The following is a 16,406-nucleotide window of genomic DNA, read 5'->3' as shown; positions in this document are numbered from 1 at the left end:
CGGACATGTGGACAAGTGGAACAGGGCAGACTAAGGACTATATGACTGTGACAGCCCACTGGGTAGATGTATCACCTTACGCAGCAACAGCAACAGCAGCAGCAGCGTCACCAGTAGCAGCATCTCAGAAACGCCAGCTCATTCCAAGGCAGGCTACGTGTATCACCGGGTTTCAGTAAGAGGCACACCGCCGACAACCTCTTAGAGAAACTGAGGGAAATCATCGCCCAGTGGCTTACCCCACTTAGACTCTCCTGGGGATTTGTGATATCTGACAACGCCACCAATATTGTGCGGGCATTACATCTGGGCAAATTCCAGCACGTCCCATGTTTTGCTCACACAATAAACTTGGTGGTGCAGAATTTTCTGAAAAGCGACAGGGGTGCGCAGGAGACGCTTTGGGTGGCCGAAAAATTTCTGGCCACTTTCGCCATTTAGCGACTGTGTGCCGAAGACTGGAGCGCCAGCAAACACTCTTGAACCTGCCCCGCCATCACCTGAAGCAAGAGGTTGTGATGCAGTGGAACTCAACCCTCTATATGCTTCAGAGGATGGAGGAGCAGCAAAAGGCCATTCAAACCTATACATCCACCTATGACATAGGCAAAGGAGGGGGTATGCACCTGACTCAAGCGCAGTGGAGAATGATTTCCGTGTTGTGCAAGGTTCTCCAGCCCTTCGAACTTGCCACACGTGAAGTCAGTTCAGACACTGCCAGCTTGAGTCAGGTCATTCCCCTCATCAGGCTTTTGCAGAAGCAGCTGGAGAAAGTGAAGGAGGAGCTAAGACGGAGTGATTCCACTCGGCATGTGGGACTTGTGGATGAAGCCCTTCATTCGCTTTGCCTGGATTCCAGGGTGGTCAATCTGTTGAAATCAGACCATTACATTTTGGCCACGTGCTCGATCCTAGGTTTAAAGCCTATGTGGTGTCTCTCTTTCCGGCTGACACAAGCCTGCAGAGGTGCAAAGACCTGCTGGTGAAAACACTGTCAGCTGAAGCGGAACGTGACACGTCAACACCTCCTTCTTCATTTTCTCCCGCAATTGGGGCTGCCAGGAAAAAACTTAGGTATCCTAAGCAACCCGCTGGCGGTGATGCAGGGCAGGCAGGACCAAGTTTGGACATCTGGTCCGGACTGAAGGACCTGGCATCAATTTCTGACATGTCTACTGTCACTGCATATGATACTGTCACCATTGACAGAATGGTGGAGGATTACATCGGTGACAGCATCCAAGTAGGCATGTCAGACAGTCCGTACCTATACTGGCAGGAAAAAGAGGCAATTTGGAGGCCCCTGTACAAACTGGCTCTATTTTACCTGAGTTGCCCCCCCTCCAGTGTGTATTCCGAAAGAGTGTTTAGTGCAGCCGAGAACCTTGTCAGCGAAAGGCGTAGGAGGTTGCTTCCACAAAATGTGGAGAAGATGATGTTCATAAAAATGAATTATCAACTCTTCCAGGGAGACCAGCCTCCAGAACGTACAGAGAGACCTGTGGTGGTGGATTCCAGCGGGGACGAGTTAATAGTCTGTGAGGATGAGGATGTTCACAACACTGAAGAGGGTGAGGAATCAGTGGATGAGGAGGATGAGGATGACAGCTTGCCTCTGTAGAGCCAGTTTGTGCAGGGACAGATTAATTGCCAGCTTGTTTTGTGGGGTCCCAAACGAACCAATCATTTCAGCCACAGTCGTGTGGCAGACCCTGGCGCTGAATTGATTGGTTTGTTAAAGTGTGCATGTCCTGTTTATACAACATAAGGGTGAGTGGGAGGGCCCAAGGACAATTCCATCTTGCACCTCTTTTTTTTCTTTGCATTTGCATTATGTACAGTTTGGGGCCTAGTTTTTCAAACTGCCTTCCTGTCTGCCACTGCAGTGCCACTCCTAGATGGGCCACGTGTTTGTGCCGCCCACTCGTATCGCTTAGCATAGTCATCCAGCTACCTCGGTGCCACCTTTTGGACATAAAAACACTATTGTGAGGTGTGAGGTGTTCAGAATAGACTGGAAATGAGTGGAAATTAAGGTTATTGAGGTTAATAATAGCATAGGAGCAGAAAAACCCACAAATTCTGTGATTTTAGCTGTTTTTATGCTTTTTTTAAAAAAAAATACAGATCCAAAACACAAAACCCAGAACCCAAAACACGGAAGGGTGGTTTTGGCAAAACCAATCCAGATCCAAAACACGAAGAAAGATCCAGATCCAAAACACAAAACACGAAAAGTGGCCGGTGCACACTCCTAGTCAAGTTACATAAACCTGTAAATAATCAAAATGGCTCCCACCTAAAATAAAATAAAATAAAACACACAAAGTCATACATATTACAATACACACAACAGCATAACAATCATATTTACATATCCTAAAAAATTACACTGCTAACGCACGCAATCACAGTGCGGAAGTACTTACGCAGGGAGTTACGGGCCTGCAGATGGGCCAGAAGGGCCGGGGTTTGGCGGCTGAGGTCCGACCACCGCCTCTCTAACTGAACGATGGTGCGGTTGCAACCGCCGCTGTACCTCTGCATATGCCCGCATCTTGTCCCGGTTGGTGCTATACGGCACCAGGCGCCGGTCCATCACGCAAGTGAGTATGCGCAGCTCCCTACGCGTGAAGCTTGCAGCTCTCATGATGGCAATGACAAACAATACAGTGTGCTTACTTTATATAAACTATGTTGCGTTATGATTGGTTGGCCCCTCAAAAATGGCGGATGTACACAGGACAGTTGTGAATCTACGACATATATATATATACATATTTATATATATATATATATATATATAAAACACCTTCCATACAGCATGTAAAAAAATATATTGAGTTATTTTGCACTTTTTAGCTCTAGCTATCTATTTCTAAAATAAAGAACCAAAGAAAATTTATTAGAGAGAGAGATGGGTGTGTTCTTAAATTGTCATTTATTACACATAAATTGTTCTGGTTACTTGCATGCAAGTTTTTTTGGTTTTGTTTTTAAAATTTTTAGTTACAGTCTATGTGGACCATTTATCATTTAATATTTCACTTCATCATTTAAGTACACAACCTTTTATTATGGTGTTATCAAAAAAATAAGTATCCACCCCAAATGTATGAAGGATGTACCGCCGCAGGTATTTCACATACCTGCTGCGAGCCCTCCAAAGCTGCTGGCCCCAACACCCCTCCTAGCTTTCAAAGGTGGATGCTATGCCCAAAAATGTACCAATATTGTGAATAATGCTAATATGCTTTAATAATGACACAAAACTTTTCAAAGTCAAAACAAAATGTATTATTTTACAAAATACATAAAAAAAAATAAAGCCGTCTCCTGATGCGCTTGATGGCGTTCCCCATCAGGCGCACATATGTGCTCAGGAGATCCAGCTCCCTCTTGAGCAAATTTTCAAAAGGATCCTGTGGCACATCTGAAATTTAAAGCAAAAAAGTGGATTGAAAAAACATACATTTTTAAAACATTTATAAAATGTAACACACATCAAACACGCATGGTCGCTCAGAGAAACCCAGCACTGCAAGCTAAAGTATGTAACAGTGCGGCCTTGGTAAAGGCAGTAGGGTTTTGCACACACCTTCTGCAGAATTAACCAAGAAGCAAAAAAAAAAACATTAGCAAAGTGGCCTGTAGGCTGCTCTGGCTTTTTAAAATTGTTAACTGAAACAGGCTTGTAGTGTGAAATGTCTAACTTCCACATGTGTAAATGTAAGTGGTGCAAATATAAACTGGATTGTAATATGTGTGTGAATGTTGTTTTTGACTTTCATATACCTTCAGGCACAGGTCCTCCCTGGGATGAGGCAGCCCAGTTGGATCCCCCTGAAGAATCTGCTGACTCCAAATGAGCTGAGGTTACAGAGAAGATTGGTGCGGAATGGGGGGAAGAGGGTGCAGGGGAAGAATGGGAGAATACATGCATACACACTGCAAAACTAGTCACTTTGCATATTAATGGGCCACAAGCGAGCCAGGAGATCCGGGGATCGCCTCCGGAGATCCGACCATCATCGTTCCAGCTGTACCACTGTCCGTATACAGCCTATGCAGTGAATTCTCAACTGGGAGATCAACTGGGAGGACTTGTAACAGCAACACAGGGTTGGAACATTCATCCAAAGTGGGGAAATCCACATTTCAAAACATGTTGGAAGAGTTTGGAAAAACAAAACAAACAACAATTAGAACAATTATATAGGTCCAATGCAAAATAATGGTGGTATTTGCCAGACATTTGACAAACAAGTATTAATCGTTAGACTTTAAAGAAACAAGACAATAAGCACACTAAAAAAAAAAATACTATAAAAGATATTAAAAAAAATATATTACCTGAAATATTTGGCCACAACTTGGTTGCGGAAGATCCCCCTCTGCACTTCAACACCACCTACCTCAGGAGCATCATCCTCTGGCATGGCTTCCTCAGGCAGGAAAGGCAACCGACTCCTTGTGGCGATGTTGTGAAATATCCCACACAGGACCACTATCTCAGACACCTAGCCGGCGAATACACAAGGTTACCACCAGATCAGTGTAGGCAATGAAATCGGCCCTTTAATAGGCCGATACAGAGCTCTACAACCTGCCTGGTGGCTGCATTGATTAGAAAAAACTAAAAAATTAGGTAAAAATGTTAATCACAAATAATAATAAAACAACAAAAAACATTAAAGGTAACAAATTTAATACAAAAACTTACCCAGAAGCCACATAATTTATCCATCATCCCCTTGCATCATGGATAAATTATGCCAGATCCCTGATTGTCGGATGACAAAGGAGTCATGTGCACTGCCCACAAATTTTGAATTCAGGGAAAGGATCTGGAGGGAGGCATCACATACCACCATTAAATTGAGTGAATGAAAATGTTTACGGTTCCTAAACATGCTTTCTTGGGCAGCTGGAGGCACAAGTGGTATGTGAGTGCCATCCACTACCCCTATCATGTGTGGGAAGCCAGCAATAGCCATAAACTGCTGCTTCACCACACCAAGAGTTTCCATATCCAAAGGCATACTTAGAAATTGGCTGATGTGACCAAGAAAAGCTTGATATACATGCCTCAGGATCCTAGAAAATGAAAATGAAATGATGGCTGGGAGATCCCACCCACCACAGCAACAGTGGTTTGAAAGGATCCTGAGGCACAGAAATGTAACACCGACAACAACTGGGTGAGTGGTGGTTTTGCTGTAGGAATGTTTGTTTGACTTTCTAGATCACTCTCTATTATCGAGAGAGTATCTAGGATAACCTGGGGAGGTAAATGATATTGCCACAAAACAACATTGTCAGGCATTTCAAACAGGGCGACAGGTGTTCAAAATATCTGTGGCCTTGCATGCCTACGCTGCCTAAGCTTTGGAGGATGAGCAGATGGTAGGGGTCTGACAGTACAGAGTATATCATTTGTCCAACAGTGATCTGAAAATTAGTTTAAACAAAATCCCTGGTGAACTTCAAAATGTAAAGTAAAAAACAAAACTTAGCTTTAGTGGTTTTTGCATAAATCTTACTGGGGTTGCATTGGCCATTCTCGTAGTGTTACTAAAAATAAGCAGAAATAAAGATTTTAAAAAAAAAAACCATTCCAAAAAAAAAAGGAAACATTACATAGCAAGATAGTAACACTGGAAAATATAAGTCAATTTAAACTAAAAAAAAAACCAAGTCAATATGTTACCCTGGCATGCAAGCACAACTTGACTTAAGGGTGTTGCAAGAGAAAGGCCATATAATTACTTACCTGCCCCAAATAGAAGAAAAGAATAAATCTCCCAAAAAACAAATCTGGCAAACCTATAGGAGTGCAAACAAAAAACAAGTCAATATGTTACCCTGGCATGCAAGCACAACTTGACTTAAGGGAGTTGCAAGAGAAAGGCCACATAATGACTTAACTGCTCCAAAATATGCAACACTAATCTTTATAAACCAAGCACAAATATTCGCCAGACATCACAGAACGCACACCAGATAGAAGTAAAAACGTACCCTTAAATAGCGTGTCACAAATCACCAAGCCTACGCAGCTGTTGCTGTCGCTTAGGCAGTGATGCATCATCTATAAATGCTGCTACAAATGATGTTTCTGTGCCATTTCATTTATAATGGAGCCCACAGAACAGCCCTCAGAGACTCCTGGAAAATTGAGTAAGTGAGACCTTACTAATGGTTTTTATTTGTGAAAAATAGAATTGTTAGCAATGTAATCATTGTCATGTAAGCTAAACATGAAATTGTTATTTTACAATGTTTGTTTATAGACACTCAGGATGTGGAGAATACTTCACAAGTTGAAGTGGCAGGGACGAGCCAACAACCAAAGAAGGCTTAGGGAGTCGGCATTCTCTAGGAAGGAGATGGAGGTTATAATTGGTATGGCCATGGACCGCATAGTCCATGCGCCAAGAAATATGGGGGCAGAAGAAAAAGAACGCATCTAGGCGGAGATTGCCAATGCTGTCAACTTGGAGGGGTCCATCGTCCAGAGTACTAGAGAAGTCAAACGACGGTAAGTTTGACAAAGTACTAAAGTAAATTTCAAAAGTATGAAGTAAGTTTATATTTAAATTATTTACCAAACATTTGCAGATTGACTGACTTCAAGTACAGGCAGGCTGAAGGGAAAGATGGCGGATAGGGAGGCCCATGCCAGGGGAACAGGTGGGACCAACCCCAGAGTCCCTCAAATTCACTGCATTAGAGGAAATGGGTCTGGGGTGTATTGAAGAGGCAGAGGTGTTAAGCGTGTCCAACATTACAGCCCTGCATGGTGTCTTGGTTATTTATTTCAAAATTTTTTGGTTTATTATTTTACACATTGTAACATTGATTTTGAACTACATTGATATAGTCAATATTGTTTATTTTATGAATTTCTTCTATTTTTTAACAGAACAACGTGATGCTGAACCTGCTCCAGAGTCTATTTCTGGGCCCAGCCTGTCAGAAGTGTTTGCAGGGGATGACGCAACACTTACACCTACTGACCCTGCAAACCCCGCTCCTGACACCACTCTCCTGAGGCCGAAGGTCCTCCTCACTGAGATTTTGGATGAAACACACCGGAACACCGCCATCTTTCGAAATCTGGAGGCAGGCTTGGTGAAAATGGGTGAGGCCCAGGAGCAGACAGCTGGGTCCCTGGAACGGATGGCTGGGGCCCTGAAACATCTGGCCATGGCCCTGGAGCAGGCCAACATAATCAACAGCAATGCCATGCGGGGGCCAACCTCCTTTCAAGCAGCATCATCGATGCCCACCACCTCTGGAATACCAACAGCCAGCCCCGACCCTATGGCCAGGGTCGACCCTATTCCATCCACCTCACGCCAGCCCAGTCGACGTAGTACACCCAAGTCGACAAAAATTGCAAAAAATTACAGCATAGGCAATCTTCTGCTGCCCCCATATTTCACCAATCAAAACCTCCCTAGAGAATTTTTAATTTCTTTTGATCTATAATTTATCATGTGTATTTGAACATTATGTGTTTTAGAATGTTTCCAATACAAAAATGTGAAAAAATAAATCAAAAAGCAAAAAAAAAGCTTCTGACTCATGTTTTTAAAATATTTATTTAGACTAACACATCTATAGAGGCTAACATAGCAATGGTCAGATGAAGAAATAATTATACATACATTCGTTTAAAAGAATAGTTTTTAACCTTAGACATTTACATTTGTTATTTTAGTTTCATGGACACCAAAAATAGTGGAATAACAAATGTATAACATTCACTCACACACAAACACTTTAAAAAAAAACAATACAAAAAAAGAAAAACCCCAACAAGGCAGGTTTTCCAAAAGCACAAGGCAAAGAAGCAGGTACACCAGGTGGATCAGTAAAGTGGTGAAGTGATGTGAATGCAGTTGTACTAGTATGCAGACTATCATCAGTGATTGCATGCTCACCACTTAGCAAACATCGCTACCATCATGTCAGGACGTGAGCTACTCGCAGAGTTGTGGTTGACCTCACCCTACCTTAGGAAATGCATACCTGTCGCTCGCTCTGTGCTTTGCCTGCTATTAATGTAGTCGCAAGCCTCTTAAACAGCATTTGGGAATCTAGGCACGCCTGCGTTCGCACCTCCACTCCCTCGTTTCTAGTGGCCTGCCCCTAACACCACCCACATACAGCCTCTCCTGTCACTCATTCTGTTGTCTTGTGTTTGCTGAGCGAGCGATCGCTTCCCGATCTTTTGTAGTTTTTTGCGCACGCGCATTGTGATGTATACGCATGCGCACAATGCGAACAATCGGCAGCTACGAGCAATCGCGCCTTAGCGAGTGGGTCTGAATTAGGGGTGTGCACTGGCCACTTTTCGTGTTTTGTGTTTTGGTTTTGGATCTGGATCTTTCTTCGTCTTTTGGATCTGGATTGGTTTTGCCAAAACCACCCTTCCGTGTTTTGGGTTCTGGGTTTTGTGTTTTGGATCTGTATTTTAAAAAAAAAAAAAGAATAAAAACAGCTAAAATCACAGAATGTGTTGGTTTTTCTGCTCCTATGCTATTATTAACCTCAATAACCTTAATTTCCACTCATTTCGAGTCTATTCTGAACACCTCACAATAGTGTTTTTATGTCCAAAAGGCTATGCTAAGCGACACGAGTGGGCGGCACAAACACGTGGCCCATCTAGGAGTGGCACTGCAGTGGCAGACAGGATGGCAGTTTGAAAAACTAGGCCCCAAACAGTACATAATGCAAAGAAAAAAAAGAGGTGCAAGATGGAATTGTCCTTGGGCCCTCTCACCCACCCATATGTTGTATAAACAGGACATGCACACTTTAACAAACCAATCATTTCAGCGCCAGGGTCTGCCACACAACTGTGGCTGAAATGATTGGTTCGTTTGGGCCCCCACAAAACAAGCTGGCAATTAATCTGTCCTTGCACAAACTGGCTCTACCCTCTTCAGTGTTGTGTACATCCTCATCCTCACAGACTATTAACTCGTCCCCGCTGGAATCCACCACCACAGGTCCCTCTGTACGTTCTGGAGGCTGGTCTCCCTGGAAGAGTTGATAATTAATTTTTATGAACATCATCTTCTCCACATTTTGTGGAAGCAACCTACGACGCCTTTCGCTGACAAGGTTCCCGGCTGCACTGAACACTCTTTCGGATTACACACTGGAGTGGGGGCAACTCAGGTAAAATAGAGCCAGTTTGTACAGGGGCCTCCAAATTGCCTCTTTTTCCTGCCAGTAAAGGTACGGACTGTCTGACATGCCTACTTGGATGCTGTCACCGATGTAATCCTCCACCATTCTGTCAATGGTGACAGTATCATATGCAGTGACAGTAGACATGTCAGTAATTGTTGCCAGGTCCTTTAGTCCGGACCAGATATCTGCCCTGCATCACCGCCAGCGGGTCGCTTAGGATACCTAAGTTTTTTCCTGGCAGCCCCAGTTGCGGGAGAAAATGAAGAAGGAGCTGTTGACGTGTCACGTTCCACTTCAGCTGACAGTGTTTTCACCAGCAGGTCTTTGCACCTCTGCAGGCTTGTGTCGGCCGGAAAGAGAGACACCACATAGGCTTTAAACCTAGGATTGAGCACGGTGGCCAAAATGTAGTGGTCTGATTTCAACAGATTGACCACCCTTGAATCCTGGCAAAGCGAATGAACGGCTTCATCCACAAGTCCCACATGCCGAGCGGAATCGCTCCGTCTTAGCTCCTCCTTCACTTTCTCTAGCTGCTTCTGCAAAAGCCTGATGAGGGGAATGACCTGACTCAAGCTGGTAGTGTCTGAACTGACTTCACGTGTGGCAAGTTCGAAGGGCTGGAGAACCTTGCACAACACGGAAATCATTCTCCACTGCGCTTGAGTCAGGTGCATACCCCCTCCTTTGCCTATGTCATAGGTGGATGTATAGGCTTGAATGGCCTTTTGCTGCTCCTCCATCCTCTGAAGCATATAGAGGGTTGAGTTCCACCGCGTCACAACCTCTTGCTTCAGGTGATGGCGGGGCAGGTTCAAGAGTCGCAGAATGGCGAAAAGTGGCCAGAAATTTTTCGGGCCACCCAAAGCGTCTCCTGCACGCCCCTGTCGCTTTTCAGAAAATTCTGCACCACCAAGTTTATTGTGTGAGCAAAACATGGGACGTGCTTGAATTTGCCCAGATGTAATGCCCCCACAAAATTGGTGGTGTTGTCAGATATCACAAATCCCCAGGAGAGTCTAAGTGGGGTAAGCCACTGGGCGATGATTTCCCTCAATTTCTCTAAGAGGTTTTCGGCAGTGTGCCTCTTACTGAAACCAGTTATACACAGCGTAGCCTGCCTTGGAATGAGCTGGCATTTCTGTGATGCTGCTACTGGTGACGCTGCTGTTGCAGTAACAGCAGCAGCGGCAGCAGGAGGCGTAGCAATGTGGGATCCTCCGGAGGAATCCCGGATAGGAGAGTCAGTCATGCCAGTGACATGGCCTGCAGGACTACTTCCGATCCTGACTAAGGAGGAAATTGACGAGGAGGGAGTTGACGGTGTGGTTTGCAGGTGCTTGGATACAACAGGACAACGGGATTTAGGTGTCCCTGGACTGCTTACGGTCTTAGCCAAAGTTTCTGAACTTGACAGTAACTTTTTATGAATGCACTGCAGGTGCCATATAAGGGAGGATGTTCCTAGGTGGTTAACGTCCCTACCCCTACTTATTTCACCTTTACTTATGGTACATATGGCAAGACAGTTGTTGTCCGGATTTGGATAGAAATATTGCCAGACCAAAGAGGTGGAATGTTTGGTCTTCTGCCCAGGCATGACCGTGATGGGCTTTTTCATCCCACAGACAACAACTGTCTCCCCCGGAGCCTGATTTAAACAAACCACATCACCATCAGAATCCTCCTCGCCAACTTCCTCCTCAGCGCCAGCTACACCAGTATCCTCATCCTGTTGTACTTCAACAGTGACATCTTCAATTTGCATATCAGCAAGTGGACTGTGGATTCTCCTTTCAGCACTTGCAGGGGGCGTGCAAATGGTGGAAAGAGCCACCTCTTCCCGTTCAGTGCTGGGAAGGTCAGGCATCGCAACCGCCACCACACTTGGACTCTCCTTGGGGATTTGTGATATCTTCTTAGAATGCACAGTTCTTCGCTGTGCTTTTGCCAGCTTACCTCGTTTGATTTTTTTTAGCGGGAGGAGGGCTTCCATCGTCATGTGAAGCTGAACCACTAGTCATGAACATAGGGAAAGACCTTAGCCGTTCCTTGCCACTCCGTGTTGTAAATGGCATATTGGAAAGTTTACGTTTCTCCTCAGATGATTTAAATGTTTTTTTCAAGGTCATATTCCTGAACTTTGTCATTTGGGATTGTATGTGCCCTCTACTATGACATTGGGCATCGGCCTTGGCAGACGACGTTGATGGCATGTTATCATCTATGTCATGACTAGTGGCAGCAGCTTCAGCACTAGGAGGAAGTGGTTCTTGATCTTTCCCTATTTTATTTTTATCGGAGAAAGTTCGGCCCTCCATTTATGTTATATTGATATATACGTGCGGCTAAGGCGCACACAAACACAGAAAATAATTTTTTATTTTTGTTGAAGACTAGTGCACTTTGTGGGTTACACCACCCTTTAAGAAATGAGCCAGCCGGCTCTTTACTTATGGGACACAGGCGCACGCTTGGCACTGCTCCTTTGTTGATGCACGTGCAGCTACAACCCACACAATTCACAAAGACAGAAAACAAAGAAGAATTTTTTATTCTTTGTGGAGCGCACTTTGGGGGTTACACCACCTTTTAACAGACGGACGCACGCTTGGCGCTGCTGCTTTGAGGAGGAACGTATAGTGCAGACAATTCACAAACACAGAAGAAAATGTTTTATTTTTGTGGGAGTGCTCTTTGGGGGTTACAGCACCCTTTAACAGACAAGCCAGCCGGCCCTTTACTTATGACACAGGCGCACGCTTGGCGCTACTTTGTTGATGCACGTGCGGCTACTGTGCACACAATTCACAAACACAAAAATATTTTTTTTTTTTTAAGTGCAATTTGGAGGTTACAGCACCTTTTGATGGACAAGCCAGCTGGCCCTTTACTTATGGGACACAGGCGCACGCTTGGCGCTGCTCCTTTGTTGATGCATGTACAGCCACAGTGCACACAATTCACAAACACAAAAAAATATTTTTTTTTATTTTTTTTGGAGTGCACTTTGGGAGTTACAGCACCTGTTAATGGTCAAGCCAGCCGGCCCTTTACCTATGACACAGGCGCACGCTTGGGGCTACTTTGTTGATGCACGTGCGGCTACTGCGCACACAATTCACAAACACAGAAAAAATATTATTTTTTTTTGCACTTGGGGGGAGCACCCCTGATGGACAGAGCACCCCCTGGATAACACTACAGCACCCCTTTAGGACTGGGACACTGCACAGGACTTTGGAGTGGACACAGGCCCTATGGACAACTGACTGCACAACACAGTCCAGCCACCCCATATGGACTTTGGAGGAGTGGACACAGGCCCTATGGACAACAGCAGCACAGCACAACACAGCCAGCCCCTATGGACTTTGGAGGAGTGGAAACAGCCCCTATGGACAACAGCAGCACAGCACAGCACAACACAGCCAGCCCCTATGGACTTTGGAGGAGTGGACACAGCCCCTATGGACAACAGCAGCACAGCACAACACAGCCAGCCCCTATGGACTTTGGAGGAGTGGACACAGCCCCTATGGACAACAGCAGCACAGCGCAGCACAGCACAGCACAGCACAACACTACACAGCCCAGCCGGCCCTAACTCCCACCCTCCCTCTTCACTGTCCACAGCCGAGTGAGAAAATGGCGCCGACACGGGTACCTCATATAGAATCCAAAACCCGCGAGACCCGGAAGGCGGGATGATGATGTTTTGCCTCGATTTCAGATCCGAGACAGGCGGGAAAAGTCGAGCCTGACTCGGATCAGCCTCGGATCGGGGGGGCTCAGGGAGGTTCGGATTTCAGAAATCCGAACCCGCTCACCCTAGTCTAAATCAGGTCGACTGTATCTAGGTGCACATGTGCAGATATGCTCTCTGCCCACAACGTTTTCCACACCCGCTATAAGCACAGAATAGTTACTTACATTGCCTTGATATGCAACTAATATATTTTTTTAGGTTACATATATAACTTTACTGTTGCTTCAGTTATTTATATGGCCTCTTGTAGCCATGCCAATGTATACAGGATATTAAGTCAATAAAGGATTCTTCTGTTGAAGTAAGTAAATGTACAGGTACATATTCTTCATTCATTTGGTATATGAGATATTTTTCCCATCCAAATATTTATAACATCTATATGATCTATTAATCTCTACTTTCATTTCTAAGATACTACACTCTAGTCATAATAAACATTTGTATTGTTACATAGTAGATAGCAAGCAAAAACAAAATGTAATAAATGAATGTAATTAGAGATGATCGATTCCGTTTCTGGGACTGATACAGAGATGGACATTAGCAAAGCCATTGCCTCTTTGTATACAGTAGCTGTGCTATAATATGGAAAAGTCACAAATATTGTGTAAACAGACGCCCACTGCCTGGCATTGTTGTGTGCGAAGGAGACAGCATCGAATCAAATTGCATGAGCATCGAACATCTGAGTGACCCTCAGATTACTCTTGATGACCGGTAAAATAATTCTGCCGGAGCCAGGGAAGTTGCATCCAAGGAGCAGTCACTGGCATTGACACACCTAGAAAATGGTCCAAAACTCTCACATTTTCTGGAACACTGCCCGTTGCCACCCTGTCACACCCCCAAATGCCAGCAGCATGTCAATCATGCTGTAGCTTTTGGGGCACTGTGAGCGACATAGCAGAAACAGATCTGCACAGATAAAATTATATCTATATAGTGTTGTAGAAAATAAAGACAACGTAAACAGCTGCTGTGAAATCAAAATATATATTTGTTTTCTTGCAGAAGCAATGATTATAATTAAGTGACACAGTTCACTTACAGGTAATTATCATATGTGCGGCCGCTGCTACTGCTTTTCCTTGCTCAACTCACACAGCTTACAATATACACACACACTCCAGCACCCCTCCACCCATGGCTGGACCAATCCAAGTAGGCTTCCAGGCTGGTGATCCTTATCGAAAGCCATCTGTTACTGTATTCGAGATAGAGGGTGCAGGGTTTATGAAATAGCGTGATGAAGCAAAGAAAGACCAACTTATTTGTCACGCATGTCACGAACACATTTATATATTGCCTATGAGAACAAATAAATGATATTGCAGGATAGGATTGCTGGGATCCATTTATTTCCTTAACAATTCTCACCCTTTTGATAATTTCATTATCACACATATAAACCACACCTGAAATGGCAGCAATGGCAGTACTACTGAGATAGGGAAGGTGATGGGATAGTCCACACCACCTAGACAACTGGGACTACACTGACTCTGTTGCCATATACCCCGCTGTCAATTGCACCCGCAGGTTAATGTCTTCACCTATAGCGGCCGCTTTTCCCATGCAGATTAGGTCCACCCAGTACTCTGATGCCCCCAGGTCTTATAGGATGCCAAAGTGCAATTGAGACAGGGTATGAGCAAAAGGACCCTCTGGCTAAAGTACCGCCCTTGCCACCATCCAGGTCAGCATTCACACATCTTTATTAAGCAATCTCACGCAAACACTCTCTATCAATAAGAACTATAACAGCAGCCGGAGGTGCACTAGGGCACAGAGACCACTCGGTGAATTCGCTGGAATCAAGATGACTGACTCGTCGAACTCACTCGCGAGGGAGAAAACTTCCTCTGGGCGGTGTCCAAACTGACAAAGTGCACCTGCGGGACCCTCTTTCAGAGATGATGTCTTCCACCCAGATCTTTACAACAGCTGAGGGGTCTTTCAGAAGAGATGGGCAGTTGGGCTAGGCCGTCAGACGGTCATCTCTGTGGCTGTTATCATTCTTCCTATTAAATGAGTGGATCCACACCTTTCCTGCAATGCAAAATACAGCACATTAGAATTTTCCAAGCAATCAAAAGAAATACAATCAATCCTATCACTATCACTATGGGTTTTATCAGGTCTGACAACATATTATTAAACCAGACACCAATTGTCCCCATCCAGGAGAAGGGATTGCATCCCTCCTTGGATATGTTTCTGTAATTCTTTTACTTTATTCATGTGCGTCTCTATGGGGTCATGTGTATCCTCAATCCAAGTGCTACATTCCTCACCTATGATAGCACAAGTTCGTCCCTCTATGGCTAACAAGTAAGAGCCATTCTATTTTGTAAGGTCACTTTCCTAATTTGGGCCATTTCTTCATTTATAGCATGGATGGCACTTGTGGTTTCATTAATTATCCCATCCATAATGTTTGCATATTTATTCAATTTATTCGCTAATTCAATTCCCCAACCTGTCCAGGCAGGGAACCACATCCAGGCTTTATCTGCTGTAGTAAACAATTCCCTCTTGTATCGAGTTTCCCTAGGGCTTGTTTCTATCATATTGGTGAAAGAGACATTTGCACATTGCCTTATGGCTGGTACCACTCTTCCTATTGTGCAGTTACCCCATGCCCCCATAGGAAGCCAGGAGTAGGCTCTATTACCACAAATATAATATAGCCCTTGCTTCAATACCCTGGGAATTATCTTACCATGGTTTCCCAACCAGCTCTGAAACCATACCATATTTTTGTACATTTGGGTCCTACACTCCACATCATCCTCATCCTTCTGGTCAGGACAGGCATACCTAGGGGCACAAAGAGCTTTCATATTTGCACACCAACATTGATTATTACAGTTCCCATCCACCTTGTCACATGTAGCTTCCTTGAATTCCATATTAAACACTAAGGTAACATTCCTACAATTAGTTTCTCCAACATATACCTTGGGCAAGTTGACTAGGTGACCTTTTAGTTCAGCCACATGGTTAACATACATAGGCCCTATACACATAGTGGGTGGAGAGATTATACCAGCAATTTCTAAGTATTTTCCTAGGTCTGAGATAGCATTGTGAGCAGTGTGATTTATATCTATTTCAACATTATAGCTATAGTCTGTGAGGTTAAGATCATTCATTGATATAGGGATACCAAGCAAAGGGATTCCTTTATGGTTGGCAGGAACATGAGAACAGATCCAACAGTGGAGTTCAGCTGCTTAGCCGTCTGCTGATGGAGGAGCCATATAGAGTTCTTTTGTTTTTCCCCTTTCACCTGCATGCAAACTGAGCAGGCAGAACAACAAGCGCATCTTAGCAGTCCATCTGCTCCCCTTTTCCCCGAGCGGCCTCACCCCTTTGGAGCCGGTCTGCGCCATTGACCTGAAAGTTAATTTTCTTACAATGA

At 44.5% G+C, this 16,406-nt stretch overlaps 1 protein-coding gene and 1 pseudogene across 1 annotated transcript; one reads left to right on the top strand and one right to left on the bottom strand.

Annotated features, from left to right (window-relative positions):
- Window positions 1–6,420: 6,420 nt before the first annotated feature.
- On the top strand, window positions 6,421–7,494 carry LOC148507710 (uncharacterized). Its single transcript, XM_088445672.1, has 2 exons — window positions 6,421–6,541; window positions 6,926–7,494. Exons 1-2 carry the CDS (start codon window positions 6,430–6,432, stop codon window positions 7,492–7,494), a joined length of 681 nt encoding a protein of 226 aa, XP_088301798.1. The 5' UTR covers window positions 6,421–6,429.
- Window positions 7,495–14,828: 7,334 nt separating this feature from the next.
- On the bottom strand, window positions 14,829–16,137 carry LOC148507709 (syncytin-A-like; annotated as a pseudogene).
- Between the last annotated feature and the right edge of the window lie 269 nt (window positions 16,138–16,406).

This window comes from Taudactylus pleione, unplaced genomic scaffold (assembly GCF_031769625.1).
Source record: "Taudactylus pleione unplaced genomic scaffold, aTauple2 ptg000386l, whole genome shotgun sequence".
Taxonomy (NCBI): Eukaryota; Metazoa; Chordata; class Amphibia; order Anura; family Myobatrachidae; genus Taudactylus; species Taudactylus pleione.
This window is presented reverse-complemented; position numbering and strand designations above follow the sequence as displayed.

Coding starts and splice junctions, on each gene's coding strand:
- LOC148507710 (XM_088445672.1), top strand. CDS start 6,430: ATGCGCCAAGAAATATGGGGGCAGAAGAAAAAGAACGCATCTAGGCGG. Junction 6,542..6,925: donor ACTAGAGAAGTCAAACGACG/GTAAGTTTGACA, acceptor ATTTTTTAACAG/AACAACGTGATGCTGAACCT.